Source organism: Rhinolophus ferrumequinum, chromosome 11 (genome assembly GCF_004115265.2).
Source record: "Rhinolophus ferrumequinum isolate MPI-CBG mRhiFer1 chromosome 11, mRhiFer1_v1.p, whole genome shotgun sequence".
In the NCBI taxonomy this organism is placed as follows: domain Eukaryota; kingdom Metazoa; phylum Chordata; class Mammalia; order Chiroptera; family Rhinolophidae; genus Rhinolophus; species Rhinolophus ferrumequinum.
In genome coordinates, this window is record NC_046294.1 from 5524112 (window position 1) to 5542331 (window position 18220).

Consider the following 18220-nt stretch of genomic DNA (forward strand, 5'->3'; position numbering starts at 1 on the left):
TATACTCGGGCTGCAGGAAGGGGAGGATGGACTTCAAAAAAATAATCCAGCCAGTCACTAAACAAGCAAATAACAATAACATCAGTGGCCCTGGAGGCAGAGGACCAGAACCAAGTTGCTACAATATATTATCTAAAATATTCAGTTTCCAACAAAAATTATAAGTCATACAAAGAAATGGGAAAGGATGACCTGTAGATTGAGGAAAAAGCAGGCAGGTGTTGGCACGATGTAGGGAAATCGGCACCCTTGTACACAACCTGTGGGGTTGTAAAGTGGTGCAGCCACCTAAGAAAGCAGTCCAGCAGTACCTCAAACAGTTAAACATAGAGTTAGCACATGACCCAATAATTCCACTCCTAGGGTGTATGCCAAGAAAAATGAAAACATATGTCCACACAAAAACCTGTGCACAAATGTTTATGGCGGCATTATTGTAATAGCCAAAAGGTGGAAATAATCCAAATGTTCCTCAATTGTTGAATGGCTAAACAATATTTAATATATCTATACAATGGAATATTATTCAGCCATAAAAAGGAATGAAGTACTGATAAGTGCCACAACCTTGAAAACATCAAGGATGAACCTTGAAAACATTACGCTAAGTGAAAGAAGCCAGTCACAAAAGGCCTCATACTGTATGATTCCATTTATAGGAAATGTCACAACAGGAAACTCTATAGAGACAGAAAATACAGTAGTGGTTGCTTAGGCCTGGGACGGGTAGCAGAATGACAGGTGATAGCTGAAGTGTACGAGTTTCTTTTTGAGGTGATAAAAATGTTCCAAAATTTGCTGTGGTGATGGTTACACATGTCTGTGAACATACTAAAAGTCAGTAAACTGTACACTTCAAATGGGTGAACTGTATGGTTGATATGTGCATTATATCTCAATATAGCTCTTACTAAAAAAAAGAAAAGAACAAAAACAAAAAAACATGACTGAGCAAAAGAAGCCAAACACATACAATGGAATCATAGAGTATGATTCCATTGATATAAAGCTCATAAATAGCCCGAACTAAGGTATATCAGTTCAGGATGCACGCTTAGGTGGTAAAAATAAAGAAAGGCAAGGAAGTCAATGTATAAAAATCAGGACAGTGGTTATAACCTGGAAGGAGCACATGGGGAGCGTTAGGGTGCTGTCCAGGGTGCTGCTTGGTTTCTTGACGAATGATAGTCACCTGAATACTCGTTTTGTAATAGCTGGTTAAGCTGTACATCTTGTTGTAGGAGCTTTCTGTTTGCTTATAATAGTAACAATGTTAAAAATACGATGAGTTGGTTCAATCAAACCCTCACACTCTGTAATTTGAATGGGTAGGGACTTGTTCCAGCTAAAAGATCAGAAGGTAGAGGGGCTTAGTGAAGCTGTGACAGCCATCAGCACGGTGATTGAAGAGGGGGCGGAACCCGAGGGAGCTGAGGAAGCCAGTGAGAGGACATAGGGCGGAAGGGCAGGTGAATAGAGAGAAGCAAAAACCACAGGAGGGGCTAAAAATTGTCCCGAGATCTTGAAATCCTGAAAGCCTTCTTGTTTATAGTTTTACCCGTTCATTAACAATGTTATTAAATACTTACTGTGGGGCATCCCAGTGCACCTGCTTTCCCCTAGTCCCAATGATGCTTCCCCGGCAATTATGTTCATCTCTGTGACATGATCCCCTAGCCACAGCTTAGTGGAATGGGGAGCCAACCTGACCTAGTATGGGCCAATCCATTCCATCTGTTGGGAATATGAAATAGAGATTCAGAGATAGCCACTTTCTGCCCTGAGTTGGAGAATCATGGACCTCATCTGTGGTGGGAATGAGTTTGTTATGAATAACAAAAGATTCTCCTTTGACCTTTATGGCTCTTATCACTTAGGAAATTCCATGGGTTTTAGCAGCTCTGTACCAGGAACAAGACAAAGACCAGATATATATTTCTCATCATAAATCAAAATGCCACAATGAGTAAGGAGGTCAATGTGGTTAGAGTGGATTGAGGAAAGGAGGAGAGGTGATGGGGAGAGGGCCAGAATACGTCAGGCCTAGACAGCAGGGTAAAGGCATTAGGACTTTAATTGGGTCCCAGTGGGAAGTAATTGGAATAAGTGAGTGACATGATGACATTAGGGTCACTCATTAGGTGAATGACAAAATCTGACTTATGCTTTAGAAAGAGCGCTCATGGTTGCAGGAGGAAGGTCTATAGCGGAGCCAAAGTGGAAAGAAACACCTGCTAAGAGGCTGTTGTCATCCAGCTGAAAGAGTTTGGTGCTGAGACTAGGGTCACAGAGGTGGAAGTAGAGGAGATAATATATGCAAGCATCATTGCTGCTGTTCCATAAATATTTCCCAAAGACCTACTACATGCCAGGTCCTACATCAGGCATTGGACATACAGGAATGAACAAGGTTTGATATCATTTTTGAAGGTCACACTGGCACTGCAGTGGCTTTCTATTTGGGGGTCCTGGGCCATGACCCTTAGTAATACATTTTCATTGTGATCCAATACACACACACACACACACACACACACACACGAGGGAAACACAAGTTTCATGAGACAATACATATCTGTACTCCACGTGATGTATTCTGCTACTTTCTATTCTATTTCATTAAAAATGCTGGTTGAATTCACAAAATCAATTTCATAACTCACCGATAGGTCACAATTCTAGTTTGGAAAAAGCTCTAAGATCAAGGAGTCAGCAGCTATGTTTTCTCCTAAGGCCTCTCTCTTTGGCTTGCAGATGGCGTCTTCTTCTCTCTCCTGATACGGTCTTTCCTCCGTGCGTGTCTGTATCCTGATGTCCTTTTAGAAGTACATCAGTCAGATTGGATGAGGGTCCAACTTAATAGCCTCTTTTTAACTAATCACCTCTTTAAAGGCCCTATCTCCAACTACAGTCACATTCTGAGGTACTGGGGTTCAGGACTCCAACATGTTACTTTTGGGGGACGTAATTCAGCCCACACCAGGCCCCCTCCTGAGGGGTAGGGAGGCAGAGGGAGCTGGGAAGAAAAAGGGAGAAAGAGCGTCTAGGTCTGCATATACACAGACAGAAGTACAGGAGGACTCAGGGAAGTGGGGAAGGGTACACTCTCTGGTGTGGCTGGCGGGTATGGTGTGAGGTAGGGCATAGCACTTTTGGAGAAGTTGGCAGGGGCTAGTTTCAGGGCCTTGAATCCCACACTAACAAGTATAGACTGTTGTTTGTGGAGCGATGAGTCTCAGCAGGATCCCCTGGGGATTCCAGAGAGCTAAATTTTAACAAGGTTCTCAGATGGACCAACAGCCACTCTCTAGGAAAAGAAGCTACGAGATGTGTGACATTGACAAGTTTTAGACAGAGGCCTCACACTGGTTGAGTTGGAGAGGATAGATTTGTAGGGCAAGAATGGAGGCAGAGAGGCCGAGGAGGGGGCCGTCCTGGCCGAGGAGGGGGCCGTCCTGGCCGAGGAGGGGGCCGTCCTGAGTGTCAAGCCAAGAAAAGAGGAAGTCTGAACTGACAATAATAGTTCACTTGTAGAGAGCGCTTACCAGAGGCCACGTGCCAGGCATGAGCAAAGCACCCTACCTGGGTTATCTCATTAAATATTCTCAACAGTCCTGTGTGGTAGTTATCTTTATTATTCTTATTTCACAGGTGAGAAAACTGAGGCCCAGAGAGGTGAGGGGACTTGCCCCAAGTCATACACTAAGGAGAAGTGAGTACTGGGGGAGGCAGCTCTTCTCCCTGGGCAGTCAGGATTGCTGGGAGCCATTGGACAGGTCGACTGTGGGGGCTGAGAGAGAGGGGTGAACCATACATAGGCAATTCTAGGTGCCTAACTCCCCATGTCTGCAACCACAGGTTGAAGAGAAACAGTCCATTCCTCTCTCTGCCTGCCCCCTTCTCTGTCTGCTCTTCTATGTTGTTCCAGGGGGCTCCTCGGGTACCAGGTTTGGGGCTGAGTGTTGTGTGTATGTGACAGGTACAGACCTCAGTCTATATTTCTGGTATGTAAGATACAGAACTACGGAACTTTCCTTTTCTCTGACTCAATTTCTTCTGTGTTTCCACTGGTAGAAATTCAGACTCCCTGGCTCTTACTTTAACAGAATGAATCTGGCACCCCATGCTGTGTGTTCACACAGGTCCCCATCGAGATGGCCTAACTGGACCTCCATTCTGAGAAGGCCTCCACCTGGTCAGCCCTCCCCTCCAGGACTGGTGGCTTCTCTGCTCTCTCCCTGTCACACTTTAAAGCTTAGGAGCCTTTCTGCTACACAAGGACACAGGCACTTCCTCCAGGCCTTCAGTGGTCACTCTCTAGGGTCTTGCTGCCTCCTAGGGCAATGGGATTAGCCATCCGCTGACCCCTGGCCTTAACCACTTCTCTGGGATCCATTAACCCACCTGGGAAGCAGGCTACAGGCCTTTCCAGCTGGGACCTCTTACATCTTTCATCACTTCACAGCCCTCTTCCTTCTTTCTCCTTGCACCGTAATGAATCTTTCTATACTGTGTTCACTAGGGGTCCACAAAACTCCTATTTGCAAACATTTTGTCCAGGCTTTTCCATTTTCTGTGGGGCATAGGCTAAGTTTTAGTTTGATTTCTACTTCTTTACTTTCTTTTTCTCCAACTGTTCTCCAGCAGCTTCCAGGACGCCTCACTCCTGGCCTTCCACTTAACTCCTGACTCTGTGGCCGCTCCTTGGTTTCCTTGGCTCACGCTTTCCTTTCTTCTCCTCATGCTTTAAATGCCGAGTCCTCTTCTCCCCACTTCGGGCAACCTCACTCCTGGCTCTGGCCTCAGGGACTATCAGTCTCCATGCCACAGATGCCAGCATTTCTCTCAGCAGCTCAGGCTTCTCTCCCAGTAGCTGAGTGTCCCACAGACACCCCCTGTTGTGTGCAGGTCTCTGCCGATAGATAACCAATGTTGTGGCTGCACCGGCCCTTGTGGTTTTCATTATGATTGCAACCTGCCCTTAGCAATAACCATCAGGGAACTTTGAAAAAAAATGTTTAGTACTCTCAGGTCCCGGTAATTACATGGTGTACATGGGGCCACACAGCCAGGACACTGGTGGGTGTGGGGAGCAGTACACGAGTATGGGCCTGGGATTCTGCTTTTATTGGGGTTAAGGGTGGGGGCCTACGGTTTCATGGGCTCACTCTTTTTTTGTGAATTTAAAACATAAGAGCTGACTCTATATTTAGTAATTGACAATGTGTTTATTCCAGATAGCTATCTTTGAAGTGGATGCCTCAGGAATCAAAGCTAAAGTCAGACATTTACTATTACAAAAAAGAAAAATCAACATTCAGGGCTTACACTACACCCCTAAACCCAACTCATCACCTAAACCTAAATCTAAACCTAAACCTACAGCTTTCATGTTTCAACACTAAAAGTAAACGTCCTTATCACTCATTTGCCCAAACTCTTCATGCCAGAATCCTGAGTATCACCCTTGATGCCTCTCCCCACTGCCCACAAATTACCCATCAAGCACTAAGTTCTGGTGGTTGTCAAAGCAGCCTAGGGGGTAGTTAAGTGCCTGTTTCCTAGAGCCAAAAGATCTGGGTTCAAATCCTGACTCTGCCACTTTCTAGCAGTGTAAGTTTGGGCAAGTGACTTAACCTCTCTGTGTTTCAGTTTTTCTCATCTGTAAAGTGGAGATAATAATAGCACTTGTACCACGTAGGATTGTAATGAGGCTTCAATGAGTTACTATTCATTTAGAGGGACACTGTTACCGCAAAGCATTTGACTAAAACAAATTCTATCTTCTAAGTGTCTCTTGACTTGGTCACAAGACACCATCATCTCTTCCTGCCCTGGCCTAATGGATCTCTCTGTATCCACTCTTGCACTCCTCCAATTCCTCTACATACCCACGCCAGAGTCACCTTTTCAAAATGCAAATATGATGCAAATACTTACCACTCTTCAATGGCTTCCTACTGCACAGCACACGCTCTTTAACAAGGCTGACAAGACCTGGCTGATGTGGCCTTATTCACCTGTCTGGTCTCATTTTCACCAATGAAATGCTCTGACATCATACATTTCCACAAGGAGGCTGGGAAGTTACTTCCTTACAATCTGTAAGAGCCAGACTAATCAAAACCATCCTTTCATTGTCAGGAAGTGGAAACTGCACCCAAAAGAGCCCAGTTTGTCCCAGGCTGCATTCTTTTTCTTTTTGTCTTTTTTTAAGGAGGGCGCAGCTCACAGTGGCCCATGCGGAGATCGAACTGGCAACTTGGTGTTATTAGGCCATGCTCTAACCAACTGAACTAACTGGCCACCCACAGGCTGTATTCTTGGCTCCCTGAGCACCTGCCATGCCCATCTGTTTCCTAATTCCTTCGTTCAGAAAATATTTATGTCTTTATTCACAAATAAATTTGTAAATAAAGGGCAGTGTGGAGGACCCAGAGATAAATCATACCCAGCCTGACTTGTTGTGGGCCAGACCCTCTTCTAAGCGCTTTACCTGAGTTAACTACTATCCTGTGAGGTGAGTACTATTAGACCCACGTTACTCACCAGGAAACAAAGCACAGGGAAGTTAATTACCTATCCAAGGACTTACAGCTAGTAAATCAAAGAACCAGCTTGGTTTGAGAGTCTTGATTAAGGCAAATGAGGCTGAGTGTTACAAAGAGCTTGACGGACTTCAGAGGCAGGAACAATCACGTTTCACTCGTGGGAGTTTAACACAAATTCATAATTTTAAAAGTCTCATAGTTTACAGTGTGGTTTTACATGGATCACCTCCTTTTACTAGATGAGCCAATATAGAGTCATAAACGTCGCGAGGTCTAGAATTAGATAATCCCAGTATTTGTTTCCCAGCCCTGCCACATACAAAGTAGTTGTTTTTAGGCCCCCTTTTGTGCTTTAATGTTCTCATTTGTAATAGGGGTAAAATAAAACATGCCATTGTGAGGATTAAATGAGATAATAATGCCTTTAGCGCAGTGCCTGGCATATAATAAGTGCTCAAAAGAAAGTTAAATAATATACAGTGATAAGATGCTGGCCCATTTTATTGGGCACAGATGATGTATCAAACACATTCTGGGCCTGTTAAGACTCACAACAGCTCTGTGAAGGCTTTGTCCTCATTGTACAGTTACCAGATGACTAGGTGCCAGGCATTGTTCTAAAACACACTGCTAATTCAATCCTCACGACCATCCCGACGGGTAGGTGCTGCATATTCTAATCCCCATTGTACAGGGAAGGAAACTAAGCATACATTAACTTAATCAAGTTCAAGACAGCAAGAGGAGCAACCGGGCAATTTGCTTCCAGAGTCTGTATTCTTAACCATATTGCCTTTCAACAACAAGTGAGGAAACAGGCTCAGAAAGTAAAGAGATCCTGCACCTAAGAACCAGCTTCAGGTTCATTTCAAACCCAAGGATAATCACCATGTCCAGCAGATAGTAGCACCCTAACGCACAGCTATCTGCGGGATTTGCAGAACAGGTCCAAACTACCATACCCACAATGCTGTGCAGGTGTTAAGGCCCTCTTCCTCCTTCAGTTTAGCTGTCCGATGTACTGCCTGTTTGCTATCCAGAAGGAATGTGTGTACCCGAGCCATTCGAGATTCGGGTCATTCCCCTATCTTCAGATGGCAAGGGCAAAGTTTATTTTCTCTTTGTCTCACCCTCTTTGACTTACTAGATGGAGAGCGGAAGGACTCAAACAACGGCTTGTTGGCTTCACCTGCCCTAACCTAACGTGAGGACCCTTGACCTCTGATTCAAGATGGCGGCCCCCGGAGCTGTGTCTCTTGCTGTTATGTTGCCCTGAGGTGAACTAAGTCCGTGAGCCTCGCATCATGTCGAAGCTAAGCCGGGCCACTCGGGCCGTCAGGAAGCTCGAGGCCGGCGGCGTGATCCGGACCATCGTACGGGCTGGCCAGGCCATGTCCGGGCCCCCACTAGGCCCCATCCTGGGTCAGGTGCAGCGGCGGCTGGAACCTGGCTTGGGAGGCGCGGGAGGGTGGGAGCTAGTGGGCAGGTGAAGGGTGTCGGCTCTGGAGCCAGGGAGGCCTCGGTTCAAAGCGCGGCTCTGCTACCCACACAATGTTCTCGCGTTAGTTTCATAGCCTCTTGGAGGCCCCGCTCTCTCAGTTCTTCCTTAACGGGCTGTTGTGAGGACGGAGAGGGATGATGCGTACAAATCATCTGACACGTGAAGTGGTAGTTAAATTTGGGTAGAGAAAAGAGGATGGGAACTTAAAGCAGTGAAAACGGAGGAGGGAACGGACGGAGCCTCCTGGGTGGTAGGAAGCCAATCCCTTCCTGCAGTAACCCCTATGCTTCCTTCACAGCGAGGCGTTTCCATCAACCAGTTCTGCAAGGAATTCAACGAGAAGACAAAGGACATCAAAGAAGGCATTCCTTTGCCTACGAAGATCTTTGTGAAGGTGCAGAGTCGGAACTTTGATCAGCAGTTTCTTTTTCACCTCCCCTGTGCTTCCTAGGTCCTGGGGATGGACGCCTGGGGTTGCTAGTCTGCTCCTAACTCGGGGCAAGTCTCTCCCTGTTACCGGGCCCCACTATGTAATTTCCCAAATTACATAATGGAGACTAGACCATATCTTTTTGAGCCTGCCTGCCATGTGCTGTTCTTCCTTTTGTGCCTTCATTTCACTGGGGCTTCCTGAGCAGAATTGAGCCTGGAATAGAGGGGAAAGGGTTGTTTGCTGCAGATTTATTTTTCCTGTGGTTTTGTGCTCTGTTGGAGGGACACCATCGGTGAATCAAGGGAAGGGAGGACAGGAAGTTGGAAGTTTCCCTGTGGTTGGGGCAGCAGGGGTTGGGAGAGGCAGAAAGAGATATATTCATATTTCTTTTTTCCATTAAGCCTGATAGGACATTTGAAATCAAGATTGGGCAACCCACTGTTTCCTACTTCCTGAAGGCAGCTGCTGGGATTGAGAAGGGGGCCCGGCAGACCGGTAAGGATCAGGATAGGCACCTGGGATTCTGGGAAGCAGGAAGGAAGGAAGGAAGCAGTCACAGCTGAAGGGCTACTTGTTTCTTCCTCCAGGAAAGGAGGTGGCAGGCCTGGTGACCTTGAAGCACGTGTATGAGATCGCTCGTGTTAAAGCTCAGGACGACGCCTTTGCTCTGCAGGATGTTCCCCTGTCCTCTGTTGTCCGCTCCATCATTGGCTCTGCCCGTTCCCTGGGCATTCGTGTGATGAAGGAGTGAGTGTCCTGGAAAGGGCCTGGAAAGTTCTTGACTCTGGGGCACAGCTGAGAGGGCCCATTAGTGGGAGAGTCAACTTCTGAGTCAAAGAACCTTAGATTCTTGGGAGTGGGGCGCCCCATTCATTCATTTGGGATACACTTATTAAGTACCTGTTATGCATTAGACATTGTTCTGGGCATTAGATAGAGCTAGGAACAAGATAGTTACGCTTGGCCCCGCTCCTGAGGAACTCCCAGCCCAGAAACGGGGGCAGATCCCTAAATGGAGCATTAGCCCACCAGGCAGGCAGTGTTGATAACAGGAACTACAGGTGTCTTGAGAACAGAGTATAAGTCTCCTGATTTTGCCTGGCATGTCAATGAGGACTTTGTAGGTGAGGTGACATGTAAGCAGAGACCTGGAAAAGTCCAGGACTGAGAGCAAGTGTTCCGAGAAGTAGAAAGATCCCTGCAAAGGCGGAAGGTGGAAACGTGAAGCAAAGAAGTTCAGTGTGATTGGTATATAGTACTAGAGGCGGAATGGGAACTAGTAGGAGAGAGACAAGGCAAACAGGGACCAGTTTCCTGAAAGGACCTTTCCAGCTGTCTCAGTTCACACTTGATTCCTCATGGGGCTTCAGATGACCTCAGGAATCGTTCTTTGAAGTGAGACGTTGGGTAGGAGGGCATCTAGCACAGACAATAGCAGGGGCAGCACTCAACGCTCTGCCAGCCTCTTGCTGCTGATGTCACTTCCTGTGTCAAGGCTGACGGTTGGTTGTTTCCCAAGAAGTGGGGTTAAGCATGGACCAGGGATGGGCTTTACTTTTCTCACATCTTTCCTTTTACTGGGAGTACAGAGATGATAAATCCGATCCCAGCTCAGGGAGGGACACACATGTGCAGCTAGATGACTTCTTGTACAGTGTTTTGGGGCCCAGGGGAAAGGCCAGTTAAGCTAGGATATAGCTGAGACCTCAGAGGACCAGTAGGGCTCTAAGAAGGGAATAAAAGGCAGAGGTGGCATCCCTGGCAGAGGAAACAGATGAGCACAAGTAGGAGGCTGAGAAGTCCAGGAGGGGAGAAGGTTCTGAGACAGTGGCACAGGTACTTGGGACCTCGCCATTGGTGACTGGCCACTTACCTACCGTCTGTTTTTCTGCACCCGCAGCCTTAGTTCAGAAGAGCTGGCAGCTTTCCAGAAGGAGCGCGCCATATTTTTGGCTGCTCAGAAAGAGGCAGATTTGGCAGCTCAGGCAGAAGCTGCCAAGAAGTGACCCCTGTCCCACACTCTCCAGGATTTTGAAGGGAGCAGCTGAGAAGGGGACCGGTGGGAAGGCTGTGCGAAATGGAGATGGGGAGGTGACACCAACCTGATTATTATTTCCTTGACTTTAGATTATATATTTTTACATGTATGGCTATATCAAGGGATCGAGCCTAAATAAATATCCTTTGTCACTCACTCTCGCCTTCTGTCTTGGGACCCCGGGGGAATGGGACCAGTAGTGACCGTAGGCCCCATGGACAGATATCAGCTGCCCTAGGAAGTAGGGCTGTTTATGCTGCTGTGTGATCCAAGGTTCAGCCAAGCAGAACAACTTCCCTGCGTTCGGAATTGGTAGCAGAGGGAGTAGAAGCCCGGCCTTTGATTCAAACCCTGTGTGTTCCTCCTCCCAGCAGTGAGAGAACGGGCAGGGTAGGTGGGGGCTGGGACTCGAATGGACCGAAGCAGCAGATGTTGCTATGCCTCTTATCAGAAATACCTTTTATGTCTTGGAGACTTGCCACCTCAACAGAAACAGACCCCTGTGGGGACTTCAGGTCACAGCCCCAGCAGGGTGACTGCACAGAGTGCCCCAGATCCCAGTGGCTACTTCAGGCCCCTCTACCAAACTGACCCTGACTCTGGATCAGGTGTTAGCTGAACGTGAATTCTAGTGTGAGGCTCATGGTTACAGGACCCCGGAAGAAGCCAAGCTTCAGTAAAACACAAGAAAATAAAAACTTGATGTTATCCCACCACCCAGATGAGACTCCTGCTAATATGTGTGTATCTTTTCTTCTCTGTGTTTCTTTGTGTGTGTATTTATATATAATACTTAAAAAAAAATGGAGTCATTCTAGATATTGTATTTTACTTTTAACTTGGTAATTAGTTAGAACATTTTCATTATTATCTTCCTAAAACAATTTTTTTTAAAGATTTTTTTGGGGAAAGGGGACAGGACTTTACCGGCAACTTTGTGGTTGAGAAAACGCGCTCCGACCAACTGAGCCATCCGGGAGCTCAGCAGCAGCTCAGCTCAAGGTGCTGTGTTCAATCTTAGTTGCAGGGGGTGCAGCCCACCATCCCTTGCAGGAGTCGAAGAGTTGAACCGGCAACCTTGTGGTTGAGAGCCCACTGGCCCATGTGGGAATCGAACCAGCAGCCTTCGGAGTTAGGAGCATGGAGCTCCAACCACCTGAGCCACCGGGCTGGCCCCCTAAAACAATTTTAAATGACTGTTTAGTATTCTGTCTTATGGGTGGATCATAATTTATGTAACAAAGTCCTCAACGGTTGTTTGCATTAAAACAATGTGTATACACACACACACACATACAACCTTGTGCTGAACATCATTTGCAAAACAGTTTTTGAGTGACTTATGTTTCAGGCTCTGGGCTCAATGCTCCTATGACTGAGGACATGAGTAAATGAGACAGACACAGTTCCTGCCTTCAGAGATGGCTGTTTAACAAGAATTACACACAAAAACCAGTCACAATTATTGTGACAAAGAAGTGTGATGGGCTGGAAGGGCATAAGAGGGGCATAACCAAGCTTGGGCATTCAGTGAGGAGTTCCCAGGGGAAGTGATTTTAAACAGACCCGAAGGATGGCTAGGATCAGGGCAGAGAGTAGCATGGGATTTCAGGCAGGGCTGTATTTTTTACCAATTACTGTGTAACAATGTTGTCACACATTTAGCAGTTTAAAGCCATGTTGTTATATGTTGCAATTTCTGTGGGTTGGGAGTCTGGGCACAGCTTGGTTGGGTTCTCCGCTTCAGGGTCTCATAATGCTGCCATTACGGTTTCAGCTGGGGCAGTCGGCTCATCTGAGGCTCAACTGGGGAGGGATCCTCTTCCAAACTCTCATGGTTGTTGGCAGAATCTAGTTCTGGGCAGGCAGACTGAGTGCCTCAATGGTCAGCCGGGAGCTACTCTCAGTTCTTCACTATTGAGCCTCTGGTCGTGTCCACTCGCTTCCTCAAAGCCAGCGAGGGAGAGTCTCTTCACAATTAGAGTGTAACAAACAGAGCCATGTCATCGTGTACAGCCCATCGCCTTTGCCATATCCTGTTAGTTACAACCAAGTCACAGACAGACCCTTGAGAAGGAATTATACAAAGGCATGAATACCAAGAGAAGGGGATCGGGGGGCCACCTTAGGGTCTGTCCCCCATTAAAGCCAACAGCTTGAGCACAGTGGGATTGTGGTATAACCTGAGTGACGCTGTCAATATGTCTGCCCTCCTCCCTCTCACCATGGTTATGACAATTCCCCACTTTTTGAAATTAAGTGAGGCTATATGACACTTCGGCCCGTGAAATGTGAGGAGAATTATTTACTAGACAGTGTGAGACTCTGCAGTGCTTTTCATCCCCCTGCTGTACCAAGCAAAGTCCACATCTTTCCCCTTGCGCACTATGAGGCTATGGGAGAGTCTGTTTTGCCTTTTAGTTTTCACCTTACCCTCCCAGATTCCCCCACCATTCTAGAACTTAGTATTTCATGGGGGGAACAGGCCATGCACGTGGGGCTCATCTAGTTTCTGGTACATTACACCAGCCCCTTATGACCACCCAAAAGTTCACCACCAGTGGATTCCCTCTGCCTGGACTAAACCTAAACAGCTTGCACCCAGAATAGGAAACTGCCACCAGGGAAGAAAATGACTGGTGATCGTCATCTCACATATGAAGGGTTCTTTGCTCTGGAATTTTAATTCATCTTGTCCTGGTCTCTACAGGTCTATAATATCTTTAGCCACGTGAAATTTATAATTTATTAATGTTTTTCTAGTTATCACAATGGAAAATTTCATAATAAACTCTCACACTGAGGTAGCTGCCACTGTGTGTGACACAATTATACTCCATATCAGTATATGTCCACAATTTTTTCTTCAAATACTGACTTTTAATTATATGTTTTCATTATATCAATAGTGTGATTTTCTTTCCTTCAAGGTGCTCAAATAACTGAAACAGAAAATAATATTTTAGATTGTGTACTTTCTTTCACTAAACTTGACCTGGTATAGATTATAGTAGTCTATGATGCATTAAAATATCCAGACCACAGGCAGTTGGTTTTGAAACAATGTACAAATGGGCCACTCAGCACATTGTTTTATAATCTTTGGCAAAAAAAAAAAAAAACAAACAAAAAATGATGCTTGGTATGGCTCTAAGACTTTCTGACCTTCCAATTTTCCATTTCCAATTGAGTTTTAAATTTTAATTTTCACCTTTTTCACTTCTAGTGGTTCTATTGGGTTTTTTTAAAAAGTAAATTTTATTGGGAACATTGGGGAACAGTGTGCCGCTCCAGGGCTCATCAGCTCCAAGTCATTGTCCTTCAGTCTGGTTGTGGAGGGCGCAGCTCTGCTCCAAGTCCAGTTGCCGTTTTCAATCTTTAGTTGCAGGGGGCACAGCCCACCATCCCATGTGGGAATTGAACCAGCAACCTTGTTGTTAAGAGCTCACGCTCTAACCAACTGAGCCATCTGGCCGCCCCTCCAGAAGCTCAGTGGCAGCTCATTGTGTTCAATGAAGTTGTGGAGGGCACAGCTCACTGGCCCATGTGGGAATCGAACCGACTACCCTGTTGTTCAGAGCTCATGCTCTAACCAACTGAGTCATCTGGCCGCCCCTATTCGTTCTTTTTCAAATCTGATTTATCACTGTTATTGCTTCATGTTTCCTGCAGATGTTCTTGATTTTGTAATTTATTTCATTAAACATGAGAAACATAATTGCTTTCAAATATACGAAGTCTATGCAAGTCTGGTGTTGCCAATTTTTGCTCATATGATTTTACTTCCTTGTATGTCTGGTTATCTTTGTCTGCCGCTCAATGCCCGTGACAAATTACTTACGGAAGTTCCTTGAGGCCTAAGATGGGTGTGCCGTCATCCAGAGAGGTTTTGTGGGGATTTTGTTTTATTTATTTATTTATTTATTTATTTATTTATTTATTTATTTATTTATTTTTAGCATAAACACATTTATTCACTAACCAAAGGGATGATCTTAATTAAACCAACACTTGGAAATAGTTGCATGTAAAATGTTTGTGAAAAAGATAACTGAATACAGTAATGAGAAAGAAAAAAAAAAAAGCATGGCGAGATTTGCTCATTGAACGGAGCCTGTTTACTTGTGCAGCGAATTCCTGTCCAGAAGGAAGATGGAACTTTTACTCTACTTTTTCATAGACCCGAGTACAGTTGACAGTGTTCATGACACATTCCACCACTAGTTTCCCATTTTCCACTCTTCTTGTTATTGTGCTTTCCTTCCCATCCCATTCCTGATGTTGCACCAATGTGCCATTGACAAAATTGCACACAGTCTGAAGTTTTCTGCCATCAGCTGTAGTTTCTTCAAACCTCTCTCGGGTTACATGAAAATTGTGTTGTTTTCAACATGTTCTCAGTTTTTACGGTGATGTGTTTGCTGTCAGAGGTGCTGACAGTCTGGTTTGGCCATGGCACCCATTTTTCGCAGAGCCATCCCTACTCCTAATTCCTTCATGTACTCATCCAAGCCTCTGCTCTCCACTAAGTGCCATCTTCCTACCAGCTGCTGAACGGAGGCCATGGTGGGCGTGGGTGGTGAGCACGGTGAGAGGAGCAGAGTGCAGCGTGGAGAGCTTGGCAGAGAGGTTTTGAAGTAGTCCTGCCAGGCACCAGAGGACACTACAAAATTCCTGATATTCATCATATCTCAGTCTAAACAGTAAGTCCTCAGCCAGTTGCTAAAGTCAGAGATAAAAGACTCCTCTCTTTTCCTCATCCCCAGTTACAATCCATTAGCAAACCGTGTTAGTTCTGTCGCCAAAGTATCCCAACCCTAGTCACTTACTCCCGTCTGTGCCTGGTGAAGGCTCTCGTCGCCTGTGGCCTGGATCACTGCTGATACCTCACTCTCTCCCTGCTTCCACGCCCGCCTCCTCCAATCCATTCTTCACACAACTGTCAGAGGGATGGTTTAGCAAGTGACTCCTATCATATCATTCTCCTGCTTAAATCTCCTCAATGGACTCACTCCTAGTGCACACGAAATAAAATCCTTCTTATCATGGTTGAAAGGCCCTGAGTCATTTTTTCCTCCTTTCCAACCACCCTTCTTGCTGCCTTTGATCCAGCCACGCTGATTTCCTTATGATTCCTTAAAGAGGTTAAGTCCTTTACTGTTTAAATACCTCTCCTCTTGCTTTTCTTTTGACTGGAATATTCTTCTTCCTGTTTCTCATCTTTTAGGTCTTAGCTCAATGTTACCTTTTCAGAAAGGGCTTTCTGAAACCCCCTTCTAAATTATACAACGCTAAACTACAGCTGTGACCACAGCACCTGGTTCTTTCCCTTATTGTACATACTGTATGCTCTTTTCAGACTGTTTATTTACTTTTTCTTACGAGGAATGACAAATAAGTTTGCAAACTCGTCCTAGAAATAGTGCTATATACCTCATTAATGAATATCACTACGGTCACCTTCGAAGTACCCCCCTTGGGAAGCTATGCACTGATGCCAGCGCCTAGTCCACCCTTCAAAGCAATTTTGGAATTCTTTTTTTCTGGAATGGCCATCAGAGCTGTCGTCGCGTTACCCTTGATGTCCTGAATGTCATCAAAATGTCTTCCTTTCAATATTTCCTTTATCTTTGGGTAAAGAAAGAAGTCATTGGGGGCCAGATCAGGTGAGTAGAGAGGGTGTTTTAATACAGTTATTTGTTCACTGGCTAAAAACTCCCTCACAGACAGTGCCACGTGAGCTGGTGCATTGTCGTGATGCAAGAGGCATGAATTGTTGGCGAAAATTTCAGGTCGTCTAATTTTTACACTCAGCCTTTTCAGCACTTTCAAATAGTAAACTTGGTTAACTGTTTGTCCAGTTGGTACAAATTCATAACGAATAATCCCTCTGATATCAAAAAAGGTTAGCAACATCGTTCCAACAAGTTCGCGAACTTAATTGTTCGACCTGGTATGTCTCCCCACAACTAGAATGGAGGCTCTGTGAGCCCAGGGACCTTGTCTATCTTGTTCGCTGCGGCGAACTGCGTACTTGTCCCCAGTACCCAAAACAGTTCCTGGCACGTGGAGATGTTGTAAATATTTATCACATGAAAAAACGAGGCTGCAGAGCCAGCACTTGAACTCAGCCCTTATGACCCCCAAACTTGAGCTTTTTCTCCTATATTCTGCTGCCAGCGCAGAGTCTGGAATAGGTTCCCTGCCAGCGCAGGGGAACTCGTTGCGAGTCAGATCTGGCTTCTGCAGCGACTCTGGGAGTGCCCTTGGGCAAATCCTTTTCTCTCCCCAGCCTCAGTTTATCCACCTGTTCTAAGCTATAAATCTCAGCCACAGGTATCTTGCCAGTAAGAGGAACAGAAGCATACTTCTCTACCAGCAGGTGGAGCCATTGGCTCTTCTAATTTTTTTCTCTGCAGGAACTTGGCCGAGGCGGGGGAGGAAGGACGGGGTCTGATCTGAACGTCAGGGTGCCTGCCTTCTCATCAAAACGCACACTCTCCTATCACCCACCGCCACCAGTCATCAGTGAGGGGTTTCTTTTTTCTCACATTCTTTTATTTTAAAATTTTTCTTTTATTTAATTTTACTTTTTAAAAAAACCTTTTATTTCAGAATGAATTTAGATTTACAGAAACGTGAAAATAGTAGAGGTTCCCCATCTACTCCATATCTATTAGGTCCCCTATTATTAACAACTCACACTTACATGGTACATCTGTCACAATGAATGAGCCAATATTGATACATTATTATTAACGAAAGTCCATACATTATCCAAATTTCCTTAGTTTTTAACCTATGTCCTTTTTCTGGTCCAGGACTCCATCCAGAATACCGCATTATATTTTGTCATCCTGTTTCCTTAGGCTCCTCTCGGCTGTTACAACTTCTTAGACTTCCCTTGTTTTTGATGAGCACCAGGAAGGTTTTTAGATGGGACTCCAGTGTCACTTAAAATTCAAAGCTGAGAGCTACAACCCTTTGCCCTCTGGGGAACTTAGGAACACATTTTACATGGCAGAAATTGGTGACTTTCTACTAAAATCTATGGGCTGATCTTCAGATACGGTCCTCTCAATAAAATATTTCTAGTGTGCCTGCTATGTTCCCGGCTCTGTGCTTGGTGCCAGCGAGGCAGCAGAGCTCAGACGGGGCACTTTGGGGGCTTCCAGCCCAGTTCTTTGGTTCAAATTGGAGAACAGATGCATAACAAGGCAGAGGGCAAGACTACACCTTCTTGTTTCACCCAAGGATTCATCCAAGGTGGATAAGGGGTGACAGGTCCCGGGAATGTCTTCCTTCCCATGGGACCCTGTGAAAGGCGCAGCCCCAGAGGTGGGGGATTGGAATGAGAGAAGGTTTAGGGGAGTTCTCAGTGTTTTGCTCTTGCCTCTTGGAATCCAGCCCCCATTTTTCACTGGACGGGCACACTGGGCCTGGAGTTTCCTTCTTCAACTTGAGAATCTTCCTCTAAGCCTTTGCAGTCACCATTGCTTTCTAATTCACTTTAATAACTTAAGTCTGTTCTGTGCACCTCAGCTTATAAGGAGAGTCCATCAAGTCCTAGTAGCATCTTTGGGAGGTAAGTGCCATTTTTGGTTAGCCCCAATTAACCTGTGAAGAAACTGAGGCTCAGGTTCCACTCAGCAAATAGTTGATGCAGGTGGGATTTGAGTCCAGGTCTTTCCTCTTTC

The 18220-nt window shown here is 45.7% G+C and overlaps 1 protein-coding gene and 1 pseudogene across 1 annotated transcript; one reads left to right on the forward strand and one right to left on the reverse strand.

Annotated features, from left to right (window-relative positions):
• The first annotated feature begins 7619 nt into the window (after nucleotides 1-7619).
• On the forward strand, nucleotides 7620-10679 carry MRPL11 (mitochondrial ribosomal protein L11). Its single transcript, XM_033118827.1, has 5 exons — nucleotides 7620-7978; nucleotides 8351-8446; nucleotides 8887-8980; nucleotides 9073-9232; nucleotides 10386-10679. Exons 1-5 carry the CDS (start codon nucleotides 7856-7858, stop codon nucleotides 10489-10491), a joined length of 579 nt encoding a protein of 192 aa, XP_032974718.1. The 5' UTR covers nucleotides 7620-7855; the 3' UTR covers nucleotides 10492-10679.
• A 4005-nt stretch (nucleotides 10680-14684) lies between these two features.
• On the reverse strand, nucleotides 14685-15088 carry LOC117031303 (fatty acid-binding protein 5-like; annotated as a pseudogene).
• Between the last annotated feature and the right edge of the window lie 3132 nt (nucleotides 15089-18220).